The sequence below is a fragment of the Pogona vitticeps genome, chromosome 5 (assembly GCF_051106095.1).
Source record: "Pogona vitticeps strain Pit_001003342236 chromosome 5, PviZW2.1, whole genome shotgun sequence".
NCBI classification, from domain to species: domain Eukaryota; kingdom Metazoa; phylum Chordata; class Lepidosauria; order Squamata; family Agamidae; genus Pogona; species Pogona vitticeps.
Window position 1 is genome coordinate 193224983 of NC_135787.1, and position 19145 is coordinate 193244127.

Genomic DNA, 19145 nt, shown 5'->3' on the forward strand with positions numbered 1-19145 from the left:
TACGACAGTGTAACCAGTAACCTCGGGAGTTGGTGTGTGCTCCAACATTGGAGGCATTCAAGAAAAACTTGGATAATCACCTGGCAGCTATGCTTTGATTGTATTCCTGCCTTGAGCAGGGGGTTGGACTCGATGGCCTTTGTAGGCCCCTTCCAACTTCACTTTTCTATGATTTCTGTGATAAGATTTCTTGGTCCATTCCCAGCCATCTCATGTGCTGGAAATGGACCAAACTAGAGTGAACCCCCCTGCATTGAAACAAGTAGAAGCTTCTGACAAGGGATGAGAAAGAGGTGAGTAGGGCTGTTCTGGACATGGAGTCGGTTCGCGCTAGCGATTATGTGATCTGATTCACCCAGAAAAGAGAGTGAACCCCCCACCCACCTCCCACAGCGCACCAGACTGATGTGTGTCAGATCAAGCCCCTGCTCTTACTGGGGTGGGTGGGATGTGGCAAGTTAACCCTCTTGCAAAATGTGAGACTCTGCCCTAGAAAATGGAATAATATTCTTTGAATAACGATGTTTCATTTTGGTGTTTCATAAAATATAGGGTAAAAAAGGCCCAGATGGTAACAAAGGGGAAAAGGTGAGCTGTCTCTCTGTGACATTTTAATCTTCTTTCTCTTCCAAGAAATGAAGGGCTTATTCCCCTTCTTCTTTTTTCATTCTCACAACAGCGCTGTGAGGTAGGCTCAGCAGGGAGAGAATGATAAGCCCACCATCAACCACAGTGCTTCATCTCTGAGGGGGAAATCTGTGCTCAGTTGTCTCTGGTCCCAATCCGCTGTTAAAAGAATTGCAGAGTCTCGAATGCACACCGAATGGTTGAGGGCGGCTGTCGGGGTGGGGTGAAATTAGCATGGGATTAAGGGAAACGAGGCAAGTGTAATTAACCGACTCCCCAGCTCTGACAGTTTACCACTAGAGATGGGGACGAAGCATCAAAATGGCGATTCGTCTTGGTTCATGGTTCGTCAGATTGAACCATGAATTACCCCCCAGTGTTCTGACGAATCACAAATCAATTTGTTGGTTCCTCAGGTCTTTTTTTTAGATGGCCCCTTGGGCTATTTAAAAAAAAGCCCCGGCCCCACAGCCTTCCTATGCCGCTGCTGGGGTGTAGAAAGGGGGGGGGAACCCAACAAAAGACATCTCCCAGCCCTGGGGGTGGAATGAATATAAGGTAAACGTAAAGGTTCCCCTTGACAATTTTTGTCCAGTCGTGTTCGACTCTAGGGGGCGGTGCTCATCCCCGTTTCCAAGCCATAGAGCCAGCGTTTTTGTCCGAAGACAATCTTCCATGGTCACATGGCCAGTGCGACTTAGACACGGAACACTGTTACCTTCCCACCAAAGTGGTCCCTATTTATCTACTTGCATTTGCATGCTTTCGAACCGCTAGGTTGGCGGGAGCTGGGACAAGCGACGGGCGCTCACTCCGTCGCGTGGATTCGATCTTACTTCGATCTTCTGACCCTGCAGCACAGGCTTCTGCGGTTTAGCCCGCAGCGCCACCACGTCCCTTTGGGAATGAATATAAAAGGGTTATATTTGTTGCTTACTATCCGTCAGGGTCTCTGGACTCCAAGAATACAAAGCAACAAATATCTAACGAATCAGGGATATTCGTTGAATATCCTGATTCGTATTTATATTTGTCCCCATGTCTATTTACCACCTTGACCTGATATCCTGAGTCTTTGGAATTGCATACAATATATTGCACCAGAGCAGCTTTGCTGAAATTCTATGTTTAGCCTACTCCATTTTCCACAGTTCCACTGCACTCTGCTCTTCTGAAGTATAAGATGCTGAATCATGTCTCAAATCATACAATACAATAATCTTAGAACTACAGAGCTGAGAGGGAACCTATGGATCATCAAATCCAGGTCCTCTCAAGGAGGCACAAGTAGGGAATCGAACTCCCAACCTCTGGCCCCGCAGCTAGATCCCTAAACCCCTGAGCTATCCAGCAGTTCTGATTCATGCATCACAGAGCCTTATAGCAAGTGACTAAACTGCAGTACTGCAGCCAAGACTCTGCTCACCACCTGAGTTTGATCCGGATGGGCTCAGGTAGCCAGCTCAAGGTTCACTGAGCTCCATCCTTCCGAGGTCAGTAAATGGAGTACCCAGTTTGCTATGGTGGCAATGTGTAAATAAATTGTAGACTGCCTGGAGAGTGGTTTAAGTGCTACGGGGCAGTATATAAGCAGCAGAGTTTGCTTTGCTTCACATCGCATATTGGTGGATTTTTGCTTATCCTCATCCTTCACCATGTCACCGTTCTGCCCTACTGGCTTTGCCATGATGGACATCAGCCTCTTCCACAAAAGGCCTGGTAGATGAACGCAGAACAGGAGAGTCCACGGTGCTTTCTTGGTGGGCCAGATTGCAAAACATTCTCATGCCCCCCAGGCAGCGTGGTATCAGGATTCCTGCTTTGTCCTTTGCAGGGAGAGCGTGGAGACGTCGGGCCGAAGGGTCTCCAAGGAATTGCGGTAAGCCAGTATTTTGACCTGATGCGTCCTTTTGTGTAAGGTTTCACGCAGAGCCTGGAAAAGTTACTTTTGTGAGCTAACATGCTTTCACAGTTCACATTTGCAGTCTGCTAAGGGTGGTTAAGAACTTTCTAACATTCGCAAAGGAAAAAAAACCCATTAACATAACTTAACTGAATTTTCAAATTTGTTAAGCATTACTTCCAGTGCTAAATTTTCCAAACTTGGGGGCAAAGTGCCTCTCTCTGTATTTCCCCAAACAATTTTATTATACCCCTTGCGACAATTTCTGCCTGCCATTTTGATTCTGAATAGCACAAAGAGTCTTGAAAAGCTTCTAATACGATGACTCTCAAGCATATTCTTTCCTAAGGCAAATTACATCTTCCCTTCAAGATCCAGAACCAGATAAATTAATGTATCGCAATGGTATGTTTTTTGAACTCAACTTTCATCTTTTGAGCTCCTTAATTTTTTTCTTCTTTTAGGGTCTTCCAGGCCCTGTCGGACCTAAAGGAGACCAAGTAAGTGAAAATAGTACAGAGAGATGATTTATCCCAGGGCGAAGGGGCAAAGAATGATTTTAGGGAATTACTAGAACTGAGGTCAAGTCTTCAGTCCCCGAATAACCAAAATCCAGTGTATTCACAGCCGAAACATTGGCAAATTGAAATACAATTCCTTAAGTTTTCGAGGCTAGGCAGTGCAAATATTTCAAGAAGCCCCATTCCATGCATGTTTACTCAGGACTAAGTCGTACTGAGTTCAATGGGCTTACTCCCCCCCTCTAATATGCAAACCTATGATTGCACCTTTAATAATAATAATTGCCTGTTGCAAAGTCAGTCCTGACTCATGCTGACCCTTTCCAGGGTTTTCCAGGCAGAGAATCATCAGAAGTCGTTTACCATTCCCTCCTTCATGGGGCGCCCCGGGGCTGTACAGTTTGCCAAGGGCTACATAGGCTGGCTCTACTTGCAGGAGACACGGGGAGGAGGCGGGAGGTGGGAATCGAACCCCTGACCTATGGCTCTATAGCCAGTAACCGAAAACACTGAGCCGCATCTGTAAAGAGGTTTTATTTTGTGTTGATATTGTTTTTCTTTACTCGTCAGGGCATGCAAGGATTCCCTGGAGCGCCAGCTATGGGGGTAAGAATCAGGGGAAATTGGCAATGTTTTCCCCGTTCGAAATCAGATCAGCTTAAAACCAACCCGAGCCAGCTCCCCAAATGTCAGAAACGGCTCGGCTAATATTTGAGATGTATCTCGCTTCCGGATTTGTCTGCCGCCTCTCTTCTGCTCAACCAGTCACTCCGATCTTCCCTCTCCACCATCCCTTTCCACCCTTTTTAAATGACTTACAACTTCCAGGGCCGTGCAAGGGTAAAAAGAGAAATAGAAAAAGAGAAATAGCAGCACCTTCTGGCTCTATATCCACACACACCCCTCTTTTTTTGGAAAATATAGAATTCTCTCCTGGTTAACACCATATTCTCTTCCCTTTTCATGGAAGGCTGGTGTGCGTAACTCACAGTTCAATGGGAGGGAGACAGCGCAGCTTACCCTGGTTTCCAAAATGGCTCGATATGGCCCTGCAAGTTTTAATCTGTGCTGGAGACCAGCAGGAGACTAGACTTCCCAATGCTTATTTCTCTTTTTGGAGCAAGTGATAATAGCTGCGTCCCTATGTCGACGTTGGGGTGCTCACCACTCTGGTCCATGCGCTTGTAATCTCGTGATTAGACTACCGTAATGCGCTCTACGTGGGGCCACTTTTGAGATTGATGCGGAAGCTTCAAATGGTGCAGAATGCGGCGGCCGGACTTCTCACTGGGGTGAGAAAATATCAGCATATTTCCTCCGCTCTGGCTGTCTTGCATTGGTTGCCCGTTCGCTTCCGCATTGATTTCAAAGTGTTAATGATGACATATAAAGCCCTAAATGGTTTAGGATATTGATATCTAGCGGAAAGCCTCCTCCTACCTATATCTCCCTGAACCACTCGTTCTAACCAGGAGGGGCGGCTGAGGGGGTCTAATGCTGAGGGAGGCCCAAAGAGAATGAACAAGAAACAGGGCCTTCTCGGCAGTGGCCCCTCGCCTTTGGAACAGTCTCCTCTCAGAGAATTGCCTGGCTCCCTCACTGGGTGTTTTTAAGAGCCAACTTAAGACCTGGCTCTTTAGGCAAACTTTTCCTCCTGTCATCACCTGATTATTTTTCCCAACTTGAACTGTATTATTACTGTTATTTTTTTTTATTTTATTACTGTATGTTGCTTTCATTTTATCTATTATTGTTAGCCACCCAGAGTAGACTTTGGTCTAGATGGGTGGGGTAGAAACAAACAAACAAACAAACAAACACAAAACGAACAAACAAAGAAAAACACTGCAAGACCCATCGGAAACATGATTAATTTGTTCTGGCTGAAGCGGGGGCGGGGGGACAGAAAAGCAAACAAACACTGCAAGACCCATTGGAAGTGCAAACAAAAAACCACCAAAAAGCAAACCAACCCCCCCAAGACCCATCACAGCACGGAAACATAACCCCCACCAGCCCAAAACCACGCTGCAAAACCCACCCGGAACAGTTTTTAAAAAGCAGAAAGCAGCACCTTACCTTTACCAGGCAGTCTGAAGCCTCCTCCGATCACACACTTTCTCACAACCGTTGGGGTAAAAGAGCTACAAAGAAGCAGCCTCTTTGCCACCAACAGTTAGAAATTTGAATTTCCCACCTTTTTCCCTGCTTTTTTTCTGTTCGTAACTGGAAGCACCGGCCGCTAGTTGTAACTCGAAATGGTCATAAGTCGGGACATTCGTAAGTCGAGGCACCCCTGCACAGGCTTTGTTTTTAGCTCCGATCACTCAAGCACGACGCTACATTAACACATTTTAAGGCTTCAAGGTGAAGCACTGTTAATCGATAGTTCAATCCTCAGGAACTGAACAGCAAGCAAGTGGAAAGTAAACGCTCCTTTGCTGAATGTGGCAGATAGTTCCTGTGTGGGGCAACTGGCACACAAAATGCGGGGCCCCTAGATGCGCACATCTGAATTGGCCAACAGATACCTATTGCGCGTTTCCCATAAGTTGATCATTTCTGGAGGTCTGAATTGATCAATGACGCTCGTCCTTTGCACCAAAGAAACCCCAGCTCCAAAGTCGGTCATGGTTGGGGGTGATTTTGGAAGACTCTTCCATGGTCTCTTAATCCGCAGGTGGTGGGACCGTCCGGCAAGAAAGGCGCTCGGGTAAGTAAGCGGCAACGGGGAGGAGAGTGGCTCCATGGGGGAGCGGAGGTGGGGGTGAAGGTTGTAGCCTCTAGTGTTTGGCTGGCCAGGAGATAGGAGAGATGGAGCGCCCTTTGCAGATAAGATGGAAGTCCAGTAAAGTGCCAGAGGGGGAACGGAGGGATCTGTGATACACATTGGAATCATCATCATCATCATCATCATCATCATCATCATCATCATCATCATCATCATCACAACAACAACAACAACAATAACAATCAAATACTACTACTAATACTAATACTACTACTAATAATAACAACAACACTAATACTAATAACAATAACAATAAAATACTACTAATACTAATACTACTACTAATAACAACAACAACCATTAATACTAATAACAACAATAAAATACTACTACTGCTACTGCTACTGCTACTGCTACTACTACTACTACTACTAATAATAATAATAATAACAACAACAACAACAATAACAATAACAATCAAATACTACTACTACTATACTAATACTAATACTACTAATAATAATAACAACAACACTAATACTAATAACAATAACAATAAAATACTACTACTAATAATACTACTACTAATAATAACAACAACCATTAATACTAATAACAACAATAAAATACTACTACTGCTACTGCTACTGCTACTGCTGCTGCTGCTGCTACTACTACTACTACTACTACTACTACGAATAATAATAATAATAATAATAATAATAATAATAATAATAATAATAATAATAATAATAATAATAATAATAATAATAATAAAAAACAACTACAACAACATGGCCACTGAAGAACATTGGGCCTTGTCATCTAAAAAGTAATTTCCCCAAGAACTGCCTAGAACACATCCAGCCCTCTTTTGTTTGTGGGGTGTGTGTGTGTGTGTGTGTGTGTGTGTGTGTGTGTGTGTTCATCAGATGGAGGAATATGGCCAAGTCGTTTCAAAAAGATTCCCCTTGATCCTGGGAGGGGCTGAAAAACCAAGGGATTCCCAGGTTTGAAAATGATTGCCTAATTTTCCCCTTTTTGTTCCCGCGGACAGGGGGATATTGGGCCAGCTGGTCCTTCTGGCCCGAAAGGAGACCCCGGAAATCAAGGGAAAAAGGGAGAGAAGGTACCAACCCTTTCCCATCTTCTCTTTTGACTTCTTTCTTTCACATGTGTGGCACAGGTCATTTCCAGGACTGACTACTACGGTGCTCTCTCCATGGGGCATCTCTTGAGGCTGACCCAGAGTGTAGTGGCCGGACTGGTGATTGGGGTCAGCAATCTGGATCACATCACTCCAGTTCTGGCCTGTCTCCACTGTTGTGTCCCAGATCAAGTTCAAGGTTCTGATGCTTACGTACGGCATAAAGTCCTTCACAGTTTGGGACCGTGCGGCCTGTTGGAATGCCTCTCCCCAATGTTATCTGCCTGTTATCTGTCTTAATTTTGGCTTAATTATTATTTAGGGTTATACGTTTTATCTGTTGTTGTAAAATGCTCAGGATAGTGCTTCACACTAATAGGGCAGTAAATACATACCTACATGCATACACGCACGCACGCACGCACGCACGCACGCACGCACGCACGCACACACACACACACACACACACACACACACACACACACACACAGAGTAAGAGCCCCCCTTATCCACAGGACCAGCATCCAAGGATTCACTTATCCACAGTCTGAAAATATTAGAAATGTTTAAAAGAAACAATCTAGAGAAAAAATATTTTCACATGTATTAGCCGCCTAGAGTGGTCTTAACAGACTAGATAGGCAGGATATAAATAAATAAATAAATAAATAAATAAATAAATAAATAAATAAATAAATAAATAAATAAATAAATAAACAAACAAACAAACAAACAAACAAACAAACAAACAAACAAACAAACAAACAAACATTACCAGAACTGGCCACTAGAGGGAGTCTGAGGTCATGCTTCAAATGCTTGTTAGTGAAAAAGACATTAAATGGTCTCTGGCTAGTACTGGTAATGCATGTGAAAAAAAATTCCTGTTTTTTTCCTTTCACCATTTTATATGTGTAGCATTCACTCTTATCCTGCAACTTTCAGTATCCATGGGGGTCCTACTGTAAATAAATAAATAAACTATTTGTTTATTTATATTATTGAAATATGTTGGGCTGGCTTCTCTGTGATATAAGATCAAAATGAAAGAGGGAGGGAGCAGAAGTCAAACTTATTTTTGCCTTGATTTTTGCAGGGAAGTCCGGGGTTTGGCATTCCCGGTCAACTGGGGCTGAAAGGAGAACCAGGAGAAAGGGTGAGTCGGAAAACAGAGCAGGATCGGTCCATAAAGGAAAGAAAAAGAAAAATGATGTACAAACAACGTGACTGTATGGGAATGAAACAAAGATGGCCATTGATCTCCTGCCTTGAGATTTTGTGTTTTTTTTTTAAAAAAACATCTTTTTGTCCTCCTGCACAAATATGTAGATAAATACTCAAATCCATCTGTCAACTAGCAATGATGCCAGGGTTGGGGAGAGACTCTAGAATTTGTAGGGTTTTTTAAAAAAGGAACTTTTCCAAGGGGCGGTTGGAAAAGTTCCCCATTGGGATTGGCCAATGGGATCAGCTTTTTGGGGGGGGGGGCTTTAAAGATTGCAAGAATGTAAGAAAAGCCTTGGTGAACAAGACCGAAGATTCATCTAATCTGGCATCCTATGCTCCAAAGAGGCTTTCGAATCCTGTAGCCATGTCCCCTTATTGTTCTCTCCGATCTACTATTTACTGTCTTGCTGCCTCCCACTTTGGTGTTTCCTTTGGGGGACAAGAAATGGCAAAAAAAAGAGAGAGGTGGATATTGCCTAGAGGCCCTCTTACCATCTCAACTGCTTGAATCAAATAGCCAGTGTTCTCAGGCCGCTACCGACTTATCCCTGTCCCCCCCCCATGGTCCAGTACAAATATCCTAATCTCCATGGCAAGACCCCCCCAGTCTGTGTGATGGCTCTTCTACCAGCGCTGTAGGAGAGCACAGAAATGCCGGTTCAAGGTTGACTCCACCTTACATCCTTCTTTAGATTTGGTCAGTTGAGTAAACTCAGTCCCCAGATGGCAGTGGGAGGCAATGTGTAGCCTGCATAATTAAACTGTAACACACACGCACACCCCTGAACACTACGGGGTGGTATACAATTTGAAACAACTACTACTACTCTTACTTCAACGGTGTGGCAGAAAGTAAATGCCTAAAAATTCTTAGGTTGCTCCGGATTTGTCAAAGACCGATGATGATGCTACTGGTGGGGGTGGTGAGGATGAGGATGATTCTTGGAAGGAAAGATTTTGGACTACAGCTCCGGAATACTCCAGCCACGCTCTTGGGGATGTTCTGGAAGTTGGCGTCCGAAAAACCCACACCCAACATGTCTCAGCCCTATTGGTACAGCACCCACTGCTTCTAAGCTGGGTACCAGGGTAAACGGAGGAGACCAGATACGGCGAACCTGGCTGGCCGGATCTCCCGAAGGAGCTCATGGCCGAGACCGAGTTTAAGCTTGAGTCTAAGTCTCAAGTCTCTTGGGCCCACCCCATGAGGTTTGGGGACTCTGGACTGGGACCCAAAGAATCGGATGGCATGCGCCACCCCACTGATAGGCTGGTGCATGTGTAGAAACAGTTGGCCTCCCTCCCTGATGCCTTCCACTGCCACCTGCTCCACCCGGGGGCTGCCCAGCTACCCAGGCCAACCTTCCACTTCTCCCACTGTCGCTGCCCCCACCCACCAGCACCATCTTCAGAGATGGCAGGCCTGCCTTGACTTCCAGGAGCCAGGCCTCTGCCTCCAACTACGCATGCGCCAGCCAGCTGCCAGCCAAGCACATGCGCAGAGACCATGGGCCGACTTCCCTGCCCAGAGCTGGCCTGTTGTCTCTGCGCATGTGCCGAGCAATCAGCTTTGTAGGTGGACGCACTGGACTGGCTGCTGGAAGGGATGCCGAGCCTTTTGTCTCTGGAGACGGCTATAGCGGTTGGTGGAGGAAGCAGGCGGCAGGCAAGGAGGCCCACAGGGACAATGGGACTCAGCCAAAAGGGCCCAAGTTGTGTCACAACCCCCACCCCACCCCCAAAAAACCCTTGAGTCGAGTCCGAGTGACTTAAGTCGCATTTGACAATGACTCATAAATCTTCATCCCTGGAGATAAGGATGCTTTTGAGAAGGGGGACCTTTCTAGATAAACAGTTTTCTCCACTCGTGGTTTCTAAACCACGTTTCTCCACTGTTGCTTTTGCAAAGCTGCAGAAGTTAAGCAAACCTAGCAACTTAGACGAATAACGTTCTGATCGTAATCCTCGTGCAACAGCTCCTCAGCACGTGCATTCCTGGGGCTGCAATTTGCACTCGCGGACCTGGGAGTAAACGTTATTGAACTCATTCGAGCTTACTGTTGAGGCATCATGTGCTGTTCTATGCTGCTATTTTTCTTAATGTTGTCTCATACGTTTATGTCTTGCTGGTCATGTGGAGGTGCATGATCTATTAATGCCTGCATACCTAATTTTTAATGTGTTGATTTCATGTATTTTAACAGGGAAATGTTGGCTTATCTGGCAAGCCGGGGCAAAAGGTGAGAACGACTAGCACAATGTGTTAAAATTTTGCAATCATTTCTTACATGTCCGTATTTTTTTAGATTGTTTGGAGAACTACTTCTACTTTGACATGGTGATTCTGATTTTATTTATTTGGGCTTCTTTATTTTCATAGCAGAGAGGTTAAGATGCGGTGTCTTGCCCTGGCCATGTAGTGAAATCATGGCAAAAAGAAACTGGTTTGAGGTGACAGTATCATAAGTCGTAACTGCTAACCAGGGATGGGGAATTGTGACTCGCTGTCAAGTCTGACTTAACTTGCACCAGCAACTTGACTTGGATTCAACTTTTTTAAAGACTGGGACTCCACTCACAACTCAGACCCATTTTTCCAAATCACTTTTCCGAGTCCCTACTCTTTTAATGACACAGTTTGTGTTTCTACTTAAATGGAGCCATCCTTCCCCTTTAAGAGCTGTTGTGCACCTTTCTGGCCCAGCAGTAGGGCATGCATTCTTTTTGGCTTGCTCCTTATTTAGCTTGATCTTAGTATAGTTTAGGTTAAACAAGAAGTATATAGAAGAACAATCTCCAAATCCCATGAGGTACTACTCCCCCTTTATTCAGCAGTGGGTAGACCTCAGCTTGAGTCTATTGTCCAGTTCTGGACACCACACTTTAAGAAGGATGCCAACAAACAGAAACAAGTTTATAGGAGGCAAATAGCAGCGGTGGAGGTAAAAACAGGGAGGGAGAGTTTTCAAGGGTGTGGAGAGGTGAGGCGACCACCAAGGTGTAGCTTCTACCAGCCTCAGCAGCCCCAGCGCTTCCCTCCTCAGGCTCTGTGACCCGAGCAGCAGGATGTGGTGGCAGCGGTGGGAGAAGCATCATCTCCACCTGGGCCTGTCTGGCTACCACTGTCATAAAGAGGCTGCTCAGGTGGGCCACCAGGCATGAGAGCAGCATAACATCCCACCTGGGGGCTGAGCCTGCTGCCAAACCCAAGGATACCAACACCACCATCATCCTAGTACTGCAGGACTGCCTCCTTTCACGGCTCACACAAGCTGGCCAGCTTCCCTCTTGACCCAGTGGGGGAGAATGAGGTGGAACCCACCCCACGAAAGGCTGAGGAAGCATAGGATGGGGGCTTCTCAGAAGGTGGCAAGCCCGGCTCAGGGACAATGCCTGGGGGGGTGTTACCAACTGCAACTCCCAGAATTCCTCAGGCAGAGACTTGAGACTCGGACTCAAATCTTGGGATTCGGATCTAAAGATTTACCAACTCCTTTGCAGTTGATAGAGAAATTGTGGGGGTGTGTGAAAAGAGGGACAGGCACACTGCGCGGTCTTTTCTTTCCAGGGTGAAATTGGTCCCAAGGGTGAGAAAGGTGAGCCTGGACTGACTGGAAGACCTGGAGAGCCTGGCCTAAGAGGTAAAGATGTAAGTAGAAACTAACGGTGCAACCCACCTGGGGAGCTGAACTCTGCCATGGCTAAGCGGAGGATTTGTCAAAGCTAAAACAGGATGCTTTTGCTGGTCCAGGGATCTTTGTCCTGCGGAGAGCAGAGATGGGCGAGCCCTCTGTACGTTGCTGGACTATGTCTTCCAGCTGTTGTCCCTTTGGAATTCTCTTCCACTGGACATCCACCAGGCAGCATCGCTCCTTGTCTTTAGAGAATTGGTAAAAGCAGAACTTTAGAACAAGATTTTTAAAAAACACCTTGCCTCTGAGTTAGGATTATTATTTCTTGCAGAGTTTAATTTTCCGTTGCCACTTGCTTTGGGGGGGAATCGCTTTGAGTAATCTGTTGTTTTCCATCTTATCCTTCATATTATTTGTTATTTTATACAGACGTCAATGAGTGACAGTATTTGTTGTGAATTTAATTTTCTTCCGTTCACCGCCTGGAGGAGTGAATTCTCACTACATCGGGCGGGAGAGAAATGAAATATATAAACAGATACTCTCAATATTTTTGATACAGCACAACTGTCTATAGATAAATTGATAAGGATGTTTGGAACAACTAATTAGAAGGGTGGCATAGGAAGCAGCAAAGGGATACAGAGATGGCCATTCTGAACAGTGAATTCTAGCTTGGAATTTCTCTATAAAAATGGATCCTTTGAATTCATTCCAGGGAGAGCGTGGAAAGAAAGGGGAGCCTGGAATCCAGGTAAAGCTTAGAGAACCCGTGCAGCATCGCTGATTGTGTACTTAAACCAAAGTATATGGATGCTTCAACTTGTTTAGTTCCTTTCCTGGTGATTTTCGTGACGTGCTCACGTGCAATCTTGCCACTGCATAAGCTGTCTTGAATGAATATTCCACATCGTAAGTCGGCAAGAATTCTGAACTCTTGACTGATGATTAAATGGCTAAAATAGTCCTGCAATCTAAACTAATCTTTCCATTCTTCTAGGGAGAAGCAGGCACACCTGGGGAGCAAGGAGAGAGAGGAATCAGGGTAAGGGGTCCCCCTGGGATGGCTATTCCTGGGGTTGAGCTTGAAAAGATGACTTTGAGCCTGCCCACAGTGGCATATACATCCAGCATATGAATCACCGAGGGCACTGTTTGGATTGAAAAAAAGGTCCGTGTCCATTTGTGTTTCTACTTAGATAGAGTCATCCTTCCCCGTTAAGAGCTGTTGTGCACCTTTTGGGCCCAGCATGCATTCTTTTTGGTTTGCTTCTTATTTAGCCTAATCTTAGTATGGTTTAGGTTAAACAAGGAGTATAGAGAAGAACATTATCCAGATCCCTTGAGGTACTAGTCCCCTCTATTCAGCAATGGTTAGGCCTCATCTAGAGTCCAGTGTCCAGTTGAAACCCTTTCAAAAATCAAGTGGCCTAGCTTGAAAGGGCCAGTGGGGCTAATCTTCTCCTGTGTCCTCCTTCTTTAGGGCCCTTTGGGTCTTCCAGGACGTCCCGGAGAACGTGGGATGAAAGGAGACATGGGAGAATCTGGGAAGGATGTGAGTTGAATGCAGAGAGCACCAGGAAAAAGGGGGGAGGTGGTGGGGCTACTGCTAGTGTCTGTGTCAGCGATGATGCCTCCCTCAGTAGACCACCTCTTATTTGTTAATTTACCTCAACTGGCACTTACTGTCTGCAATACATTCATTCATAGAGTCTGGTCAGGAGAAAGAATAAAACGTTTCATTTACTCACAGTTCTTCTATAAAAACAAACATGATTGTGTGTAAAAATGTTGACCTGCTCTATTGCTGAGCTTAATGGGTTGATTGGCTTCATTACTGACCCACTGACTAGTCACATAGTTGACGGAACGCTACGTTCTGCCTTCAGGTGTCCTAACTCACATTGAGAGAACACTAGCCGACTCCTGATTCCCACCTCTCCTGTGTGACTCAGAGGAGTGACCGGTGGACCAGATGTGGAACTTTCTCTTTGCTTCCTGGCCTTCCCATTGGATGTGCTCGTTGGAATGTTGAGCTTAGTGTAGGAAGCCCTTGATTCCTGAGTTCAAAAGGAGGGTGCCCCGGTGGCTTCTGGTGTTCCTTTTATCAGCCCTAACGCTTTGGGATTTAGTCCAGTAGCAACCTCATCGTCACCCCGAAAGGCTCCTGATCCCCACCCTGAGACTTAACACCTAGTACCATGCCATATATTCAGCTGGAGGCTTCTTGGTTGGCTCTCCTACATAGCGGTGAGCAGGAGGGTGGATTTCTGGATGCCTGCCGTTGAGCAATTGCTCAACGAGTCTGGGAGGGAAGTGCAAAGTGATTGTGCTTAGTACCTCTGGGGGAATGTGGTCAAGCACCTTCCTTCAGCGAGCACTGCAGCTGAGTCGTTCCTTTCTGCCTCTCCTTTTTCTCCTAGGGACTTGCCGGAGAGAAAGGAGACAAGGGTGAATCCGTAGGTTTGCACATTTTCCTTCCGAGCCTTGCGTGAGAGAGCCCAGGGAGGCTTCCTCCAAGCTCAGCCTTTTTCTGCATTTTTCTTGTGGTCTATTATTATTATTTTTCATTTTGGTGGATGATGTGTGTGTTATCTTCCCGCAGGGGCAACCTGGGCCTCCAGGAATACCTGGGCAGACTGTGAGTAAAGCCAGTTATCCATTCCTGACCCTTAGGGGGAAAAGATCATAGGGGGTGAAGAAAAAGAGACCTTAATCCATAGAAACGGGGTTAGCAACCGTAAGAAATACAGTAAGACCCTCCCATATACAGAACTCCATTTTAATAGTCAATGCTATTAGTGGTCCCTTTTTGGGACCACGAACTGGTTGAGGGGGGCAGACTCCAGTTGTGGGGGTTGGGGCACCCCCACGCTCATGCGGGGGTGTCTCACACTTGCGAGGGGTATCACAAGCATGATATGCCCCTGCGCGAGCGTGACACACCAACTTCATGCAGAGAGGAGCAAAGATACGTCTCTGCAGCGTGGTTCCGGGAAGTCCATGGACCATCACCAGGTCACTGACCAGGGGTTAATGACCCCTGCTATACATTATATGGTCTCTAGTTCCATCTAGTGACCAGTTCTGGTAAGTTCATAGTTAAATACATAGGATTATTCTTTTAATATTTTTAATCTTTCCAGACAGTGGATAAGTGAAACAGTGGATATTGATCTGTGGGGGGTGCTGCTGTACTTCTTACCATGTCTAAATGAAGGAGAAATACACTCTTTGCTCTAAAACAGGGGTGGGTAATGGGTGCCCCCTCAGGATCCTAGCACCACCAAGGATTCCCAATATTTCACAACCATGTTTTAAAAAGCTCTCTCTTTTTGTCAGAAAGCCCTCTTGTTGTGTTTAGGAGGATGTGGGAGGCAACTTTTGCTGCGTTTTTGTCCCTCAACATTTTTTAAAATAAATGTATTTATTTAAAATATTTCTACCCTGCCTTAATCCTCAAAATGAGAAAATCAATGTCTTTTTCTAAAAATGTTGGGGTGCTAAAGTTTGTGAGAGGGGGCTCTCTTTTTTTTCAGTTAAAAATGCCTTTTAAAAAGAAAATATATTTTGGTATGGGCAAGGGTAAAAGTAGGGGGGAAAGAGATCTTCAGAGGTTCAAGAGTGGCCTGATGTGGCCTTTGAACCAGTGGTGCTTTTCCTTTCCCGCCCTAGAACATGTTTTCTCTTCTTCCTCATTGCGTTTTCCTCTGACCACTGTAGGCACCTCCTTCGGAAAACTACATCACAGTCAAAGGAGAGAAGGTACCGTTTCATCTCTTGTGAGCCAATCAATGATAATTCATTTGGGGGCGGGGATTGTGTATCCCAGGTGGGCATGGTCTCAGTTGGCCATCTCCACCTAGTGATGACTTAGACACGGAACCCAAAAGATCCTAGTATCTTTTTCATAACTGTTTGGTGCCATTGTGCACGGCAGGAGAGGAAGCTGAATATGTTCCACATGCGTTGTCTCCGATGAATTTTTGGTATCACCTGGCAGGACAAAGTTCCAAATTGAGTAGTCCCTGAACGAGCTGGAATTTTCAGCATGAATACATTACTGAAACAGCGACGTCTACATTGGCTTGGGCATGGCATGAGAATGGCTGACGGTTGAATTCCAAAAAATCTCTTGTATGGAGAATGAGTGCAGGGTAATCGCCCCAGAGGGGGACCACAGCTGCGATACAAGGAGATCTGCAAGCGGGATCTGAAGGCCTTAGGAATGGACCTCAACAGATGGGAAACCCTGACCTGTGAGCATTCAGCCTGGAGGCATGTGGTGCATCATGGCCTCTCCCAATTTGAAGAGACCCTTGTCCAGCAGGCCGAGGCAAAGAGGCCATCCTGAAAGCAGCCAAATCAGGGAGCTGGACAGGGGACAGATTGTATTTGTCTTCAGTGTAGAAGGAATTGTCACTCTCGAATTGGCCTTCTCAGCCACACTAGACGCTGTTCCAAGTCCTCCATACAGAGCACGTTACCCTAGTCTCTCAAGACTGAAGGATGCCTAATCGGTGCCATTAATTATATGAAGATCTAGAGACGAAATTCCATCCTCTGTTGGGAACCTTCAAGACATCTATCTCGTTAAGGCCAAGGACCCAGAATCTTGGTGAACTTTCAGAAATGCTTCACGGGGGGTGGGATGGGGAGGAGACCTCCAGCCCACCGAGAATATAAGCCCATGGCTTGGGTGTCCTTCATTCCACCGGAATCTGTAGAGACAGACAATGGATTTCTGTGAAATGAAGTTCACCAGGCATGGAACCTCTCTTCTTCCTTTTGGGACCAGTCCTCAAAGAGTCCAACAAGCAACAATCTTTTGTCATTCCCTCCCGGCGATGTTGTGGTTGCCACAAGAGTCGGGATAGCTGGGAAAGTTCAGTGTCTGGAGAGAGACCCTACCCCTAGTCCGATCTGCGATGGATCCCAACTCCGTATCTGATGAGGGAGGCTCTGCTCAAGATGCCCATCATCAAGAACACAACAGACGTTACTTTATAGATTGAACACACCAAGACACGGCCGCTAATAGAACCAAAGGAAATGACCTTAACTTGAGCTCTATATTGTTGACTCTGGTTGGCAGCATCAGATCTCCAGGCTGAATTCTTTCCTAGCCCTATCTGGAAATCCCCAATGTTTCCTGCTAGTATCCTATCAGAATCCCGTCTGACCCTACTGGGATTCCAAAATAAGACACAATCGGGATGGGTTGAAGTGTTGTGATGGTTTTAGTAGGTCCAGCTGTGTGTCTCACCTTTAAGATGGTCTCTTTTTTAAAAAAAAATAACAAAAACATAAGGGACAAATACAATCATAACTCAAATATACAGTGTAACCTACCCCCATCGGGAATATAAATTTATATACTCTAATTGATATATTTCATATTAATTTATATCACATCCCCCATCGCTTTCCAAAAATATAATGATTCTTGCGTTGGGGTATAACGGTTATGTTTTGTAAATACGTGTTCTATATAAGGGTTCCAGATCCCATTAAAACTACAGTTTCCCTGAAAATAAGACAGGGTCTTATATTAATTTTTGCTCCAAAAATGCATTAGGGCTTATTTTCAGGGGATGTTTTATTTTTTTCATGTACAACAATCAACGTTGATTCAAATACAGTCATGTCATCATCTTCTGATTGCTGCACAATAGTGAAGGGTGGGGTTTCACTGAACTGGGGCTTATTTTTGGGGTAGGGGTTATATTACGAGCACCCTAAAAAATCCCAGTAGGGCTTATTTTCAGGTTAGGTCTTATTTTTGGGGAAACAAAGTATGTTCTCTTAACAATCTTTTCCTAACTTTTAACCCACAAGTTAATTTATCATTAATATTTAGATTCTACATCTCATTTTTACGATAGTTGCAGCTCCTTCTTATTCAGGGAGATACAGACTCCGTTAGCATCTCTTGAGTCATTTAAGAGCAAAAATCACCCTGTCCATATCCAACTTATTCACACCACACATTCTTCCATGTCCACACTTAGATGCAGACTGGAAGATTGCAAATCGCATGTTGCCAGAAGCAGGGGTTCCTTATGTGCTGAACGACATCTGGTTGCCATCACTCAAGAGTTCGTACCTACGGTGTCTTGCAAATTAACGGGTTGTGTGTCATAGCTGATCATGGCAGAGGAAAATTCGCTCTTCCTTCCCAAACCTGATCCGTCCAAGATGTATCTCTTCAAAACTGTTCTTAGTGTCCAATGTCTTATTAGCCGTGCGATCTGACTTGATCCTTTGTGGCTTTCCTCCGAAATCAATGTTTCCCAGCCTGGGGTCATCCAGAAGTTCTTTGACTAAAATTCCCAAAAGCCTTCACCATGAGCTGTGCTGGCCAGGATTTCTAGGAGTTGTAGTCCAAGAACATCCGGGTGACCCAAGGTTGGGAAACGCGGCTCTGAATGAAAAGGAGCCAACATTTGACTTGAGTGACCTGGTGTTCTCTTTCAACGCTTGCCCCGGAATTTATGGATGCATTGACATGTCAGTTCTTCTTCTTTTTCTTCTTCTTCTTCAAAGGGAGAACCTGGACCTCCTGGCAAAGGGATGGATATCAAGGTAAATCAAGACACAAACATTGATCCATAGGATGAGGAATAGACATTCAATGGAGTAGGCAGGCCATGGAGCAACGTGCGGTCATTCCGTAGGATTTGGAAGCAAGTTCCAAAGGGGGAGCTCCTTTCCATTCATAGATGGAATCTCTGGGGGTGGTTTTTGAAAAGGCAGGATGTGTGCACGTCTATAGATGAGTGGATGAGCAGACCTGTATCATTTTGACTTCTTGGCTTTGTGTGTGAAGACCAACACAGGCTCCAGGTACTTGCCAATGACACCATATGGCCTAAATCCCATTGCTAGTCTCAACAAGAGTAGACTTGCTGAATCAATAGGATCTAAATAGTTTAGGTCTGTGGCTGTAGGGCCAGAGATTGGGAATTTGATTCCACATTGTGCCTCCTTGGCAGAGGATGAATCCATAGGGTCCCTTCCAGCTCTGTAGTTCTAAGATGATGAGGATGATTATAAGTGTTGACTTAACATTCAACAAATGATAGGGTGGGTCTGTTCTTGTTACCATCAGCAGTTGGATTTAGGGCAATAACTGTGTTCTTTTACCTTTAAATTTGGTATTCTGGCTTCTTGTCCTCCTGTTCATTCATGAAAATCATCCTCCATTTATAAAGGCATCATCTAAACTGAGCAAAAGAGCCCAGTAAGCTGTTTCAACAGAGAAAAAAAAATTAATTGTCCTCTAGGTTCTCTGCAAACTCTCATAAGAGGGTATGCTGATATGCACGGTCGACAGCCAGTGGGTAAGAGAATTGGG

General features: G+C 45.3%; 1 protein-coding gene across 1 annotated transcript in view; it reads left to right on the plus strand.

The window, feature by feature from the left end:
- Positions 1-557: 557 nt before the first annotated feature.
- The window catches only part of LOC110082618 (uncharacterized), a 113959-nt gene continuing 95371 nt past the window's right edge, over positions 558-19145 (plus strand). The window contains exons 1-16 of the mRNA XM_073002465.2: positions 558-588; positions 2462-2506; positions 2995-3030; positions 3622-3657; positions 5732-5764; positions 6840-6911; positions 8026-8085; positions 10361-10396; positions 11725-11805; positions 12507-12542; positions 12789-12833; positions 13272-13343; positions 14212-14247; positions 14394-14429; positions 15512-15553; positions 18335-18373. Coding sequence (XP_072858566.2) covers positions 3625-3657; positions 5732-5764; positions 6840-6911; positions 8026-8085; positions 10361-10396; positions 11725-11805; positions 12507-12542; positions 12789-12833; positions 13272-13343; positions 14212-14247; positions 14394-14429; positions 15512-15553; positions 18335-18373 — 621 coding nt within the window. The 5' untranslated portion in view covers positions 558-588; positions 2462-2506; positions 2995-3030; positions 3622-3624. The remainder of the gene's footprint in view (positions 589-2461; positions 2507-2994; positions 3031-3621; positions 3658-5731; positions 5765-6839; positions 6912-8025; positions 8086-10360; positions 10397-11724; positions 11806-12506; positions 12543-12788; positions 12834-13271; positions 13344-14211; positions 14248-14393; positions 14430-15511; positions 15554-18334; positions 18374-19145) is intronic.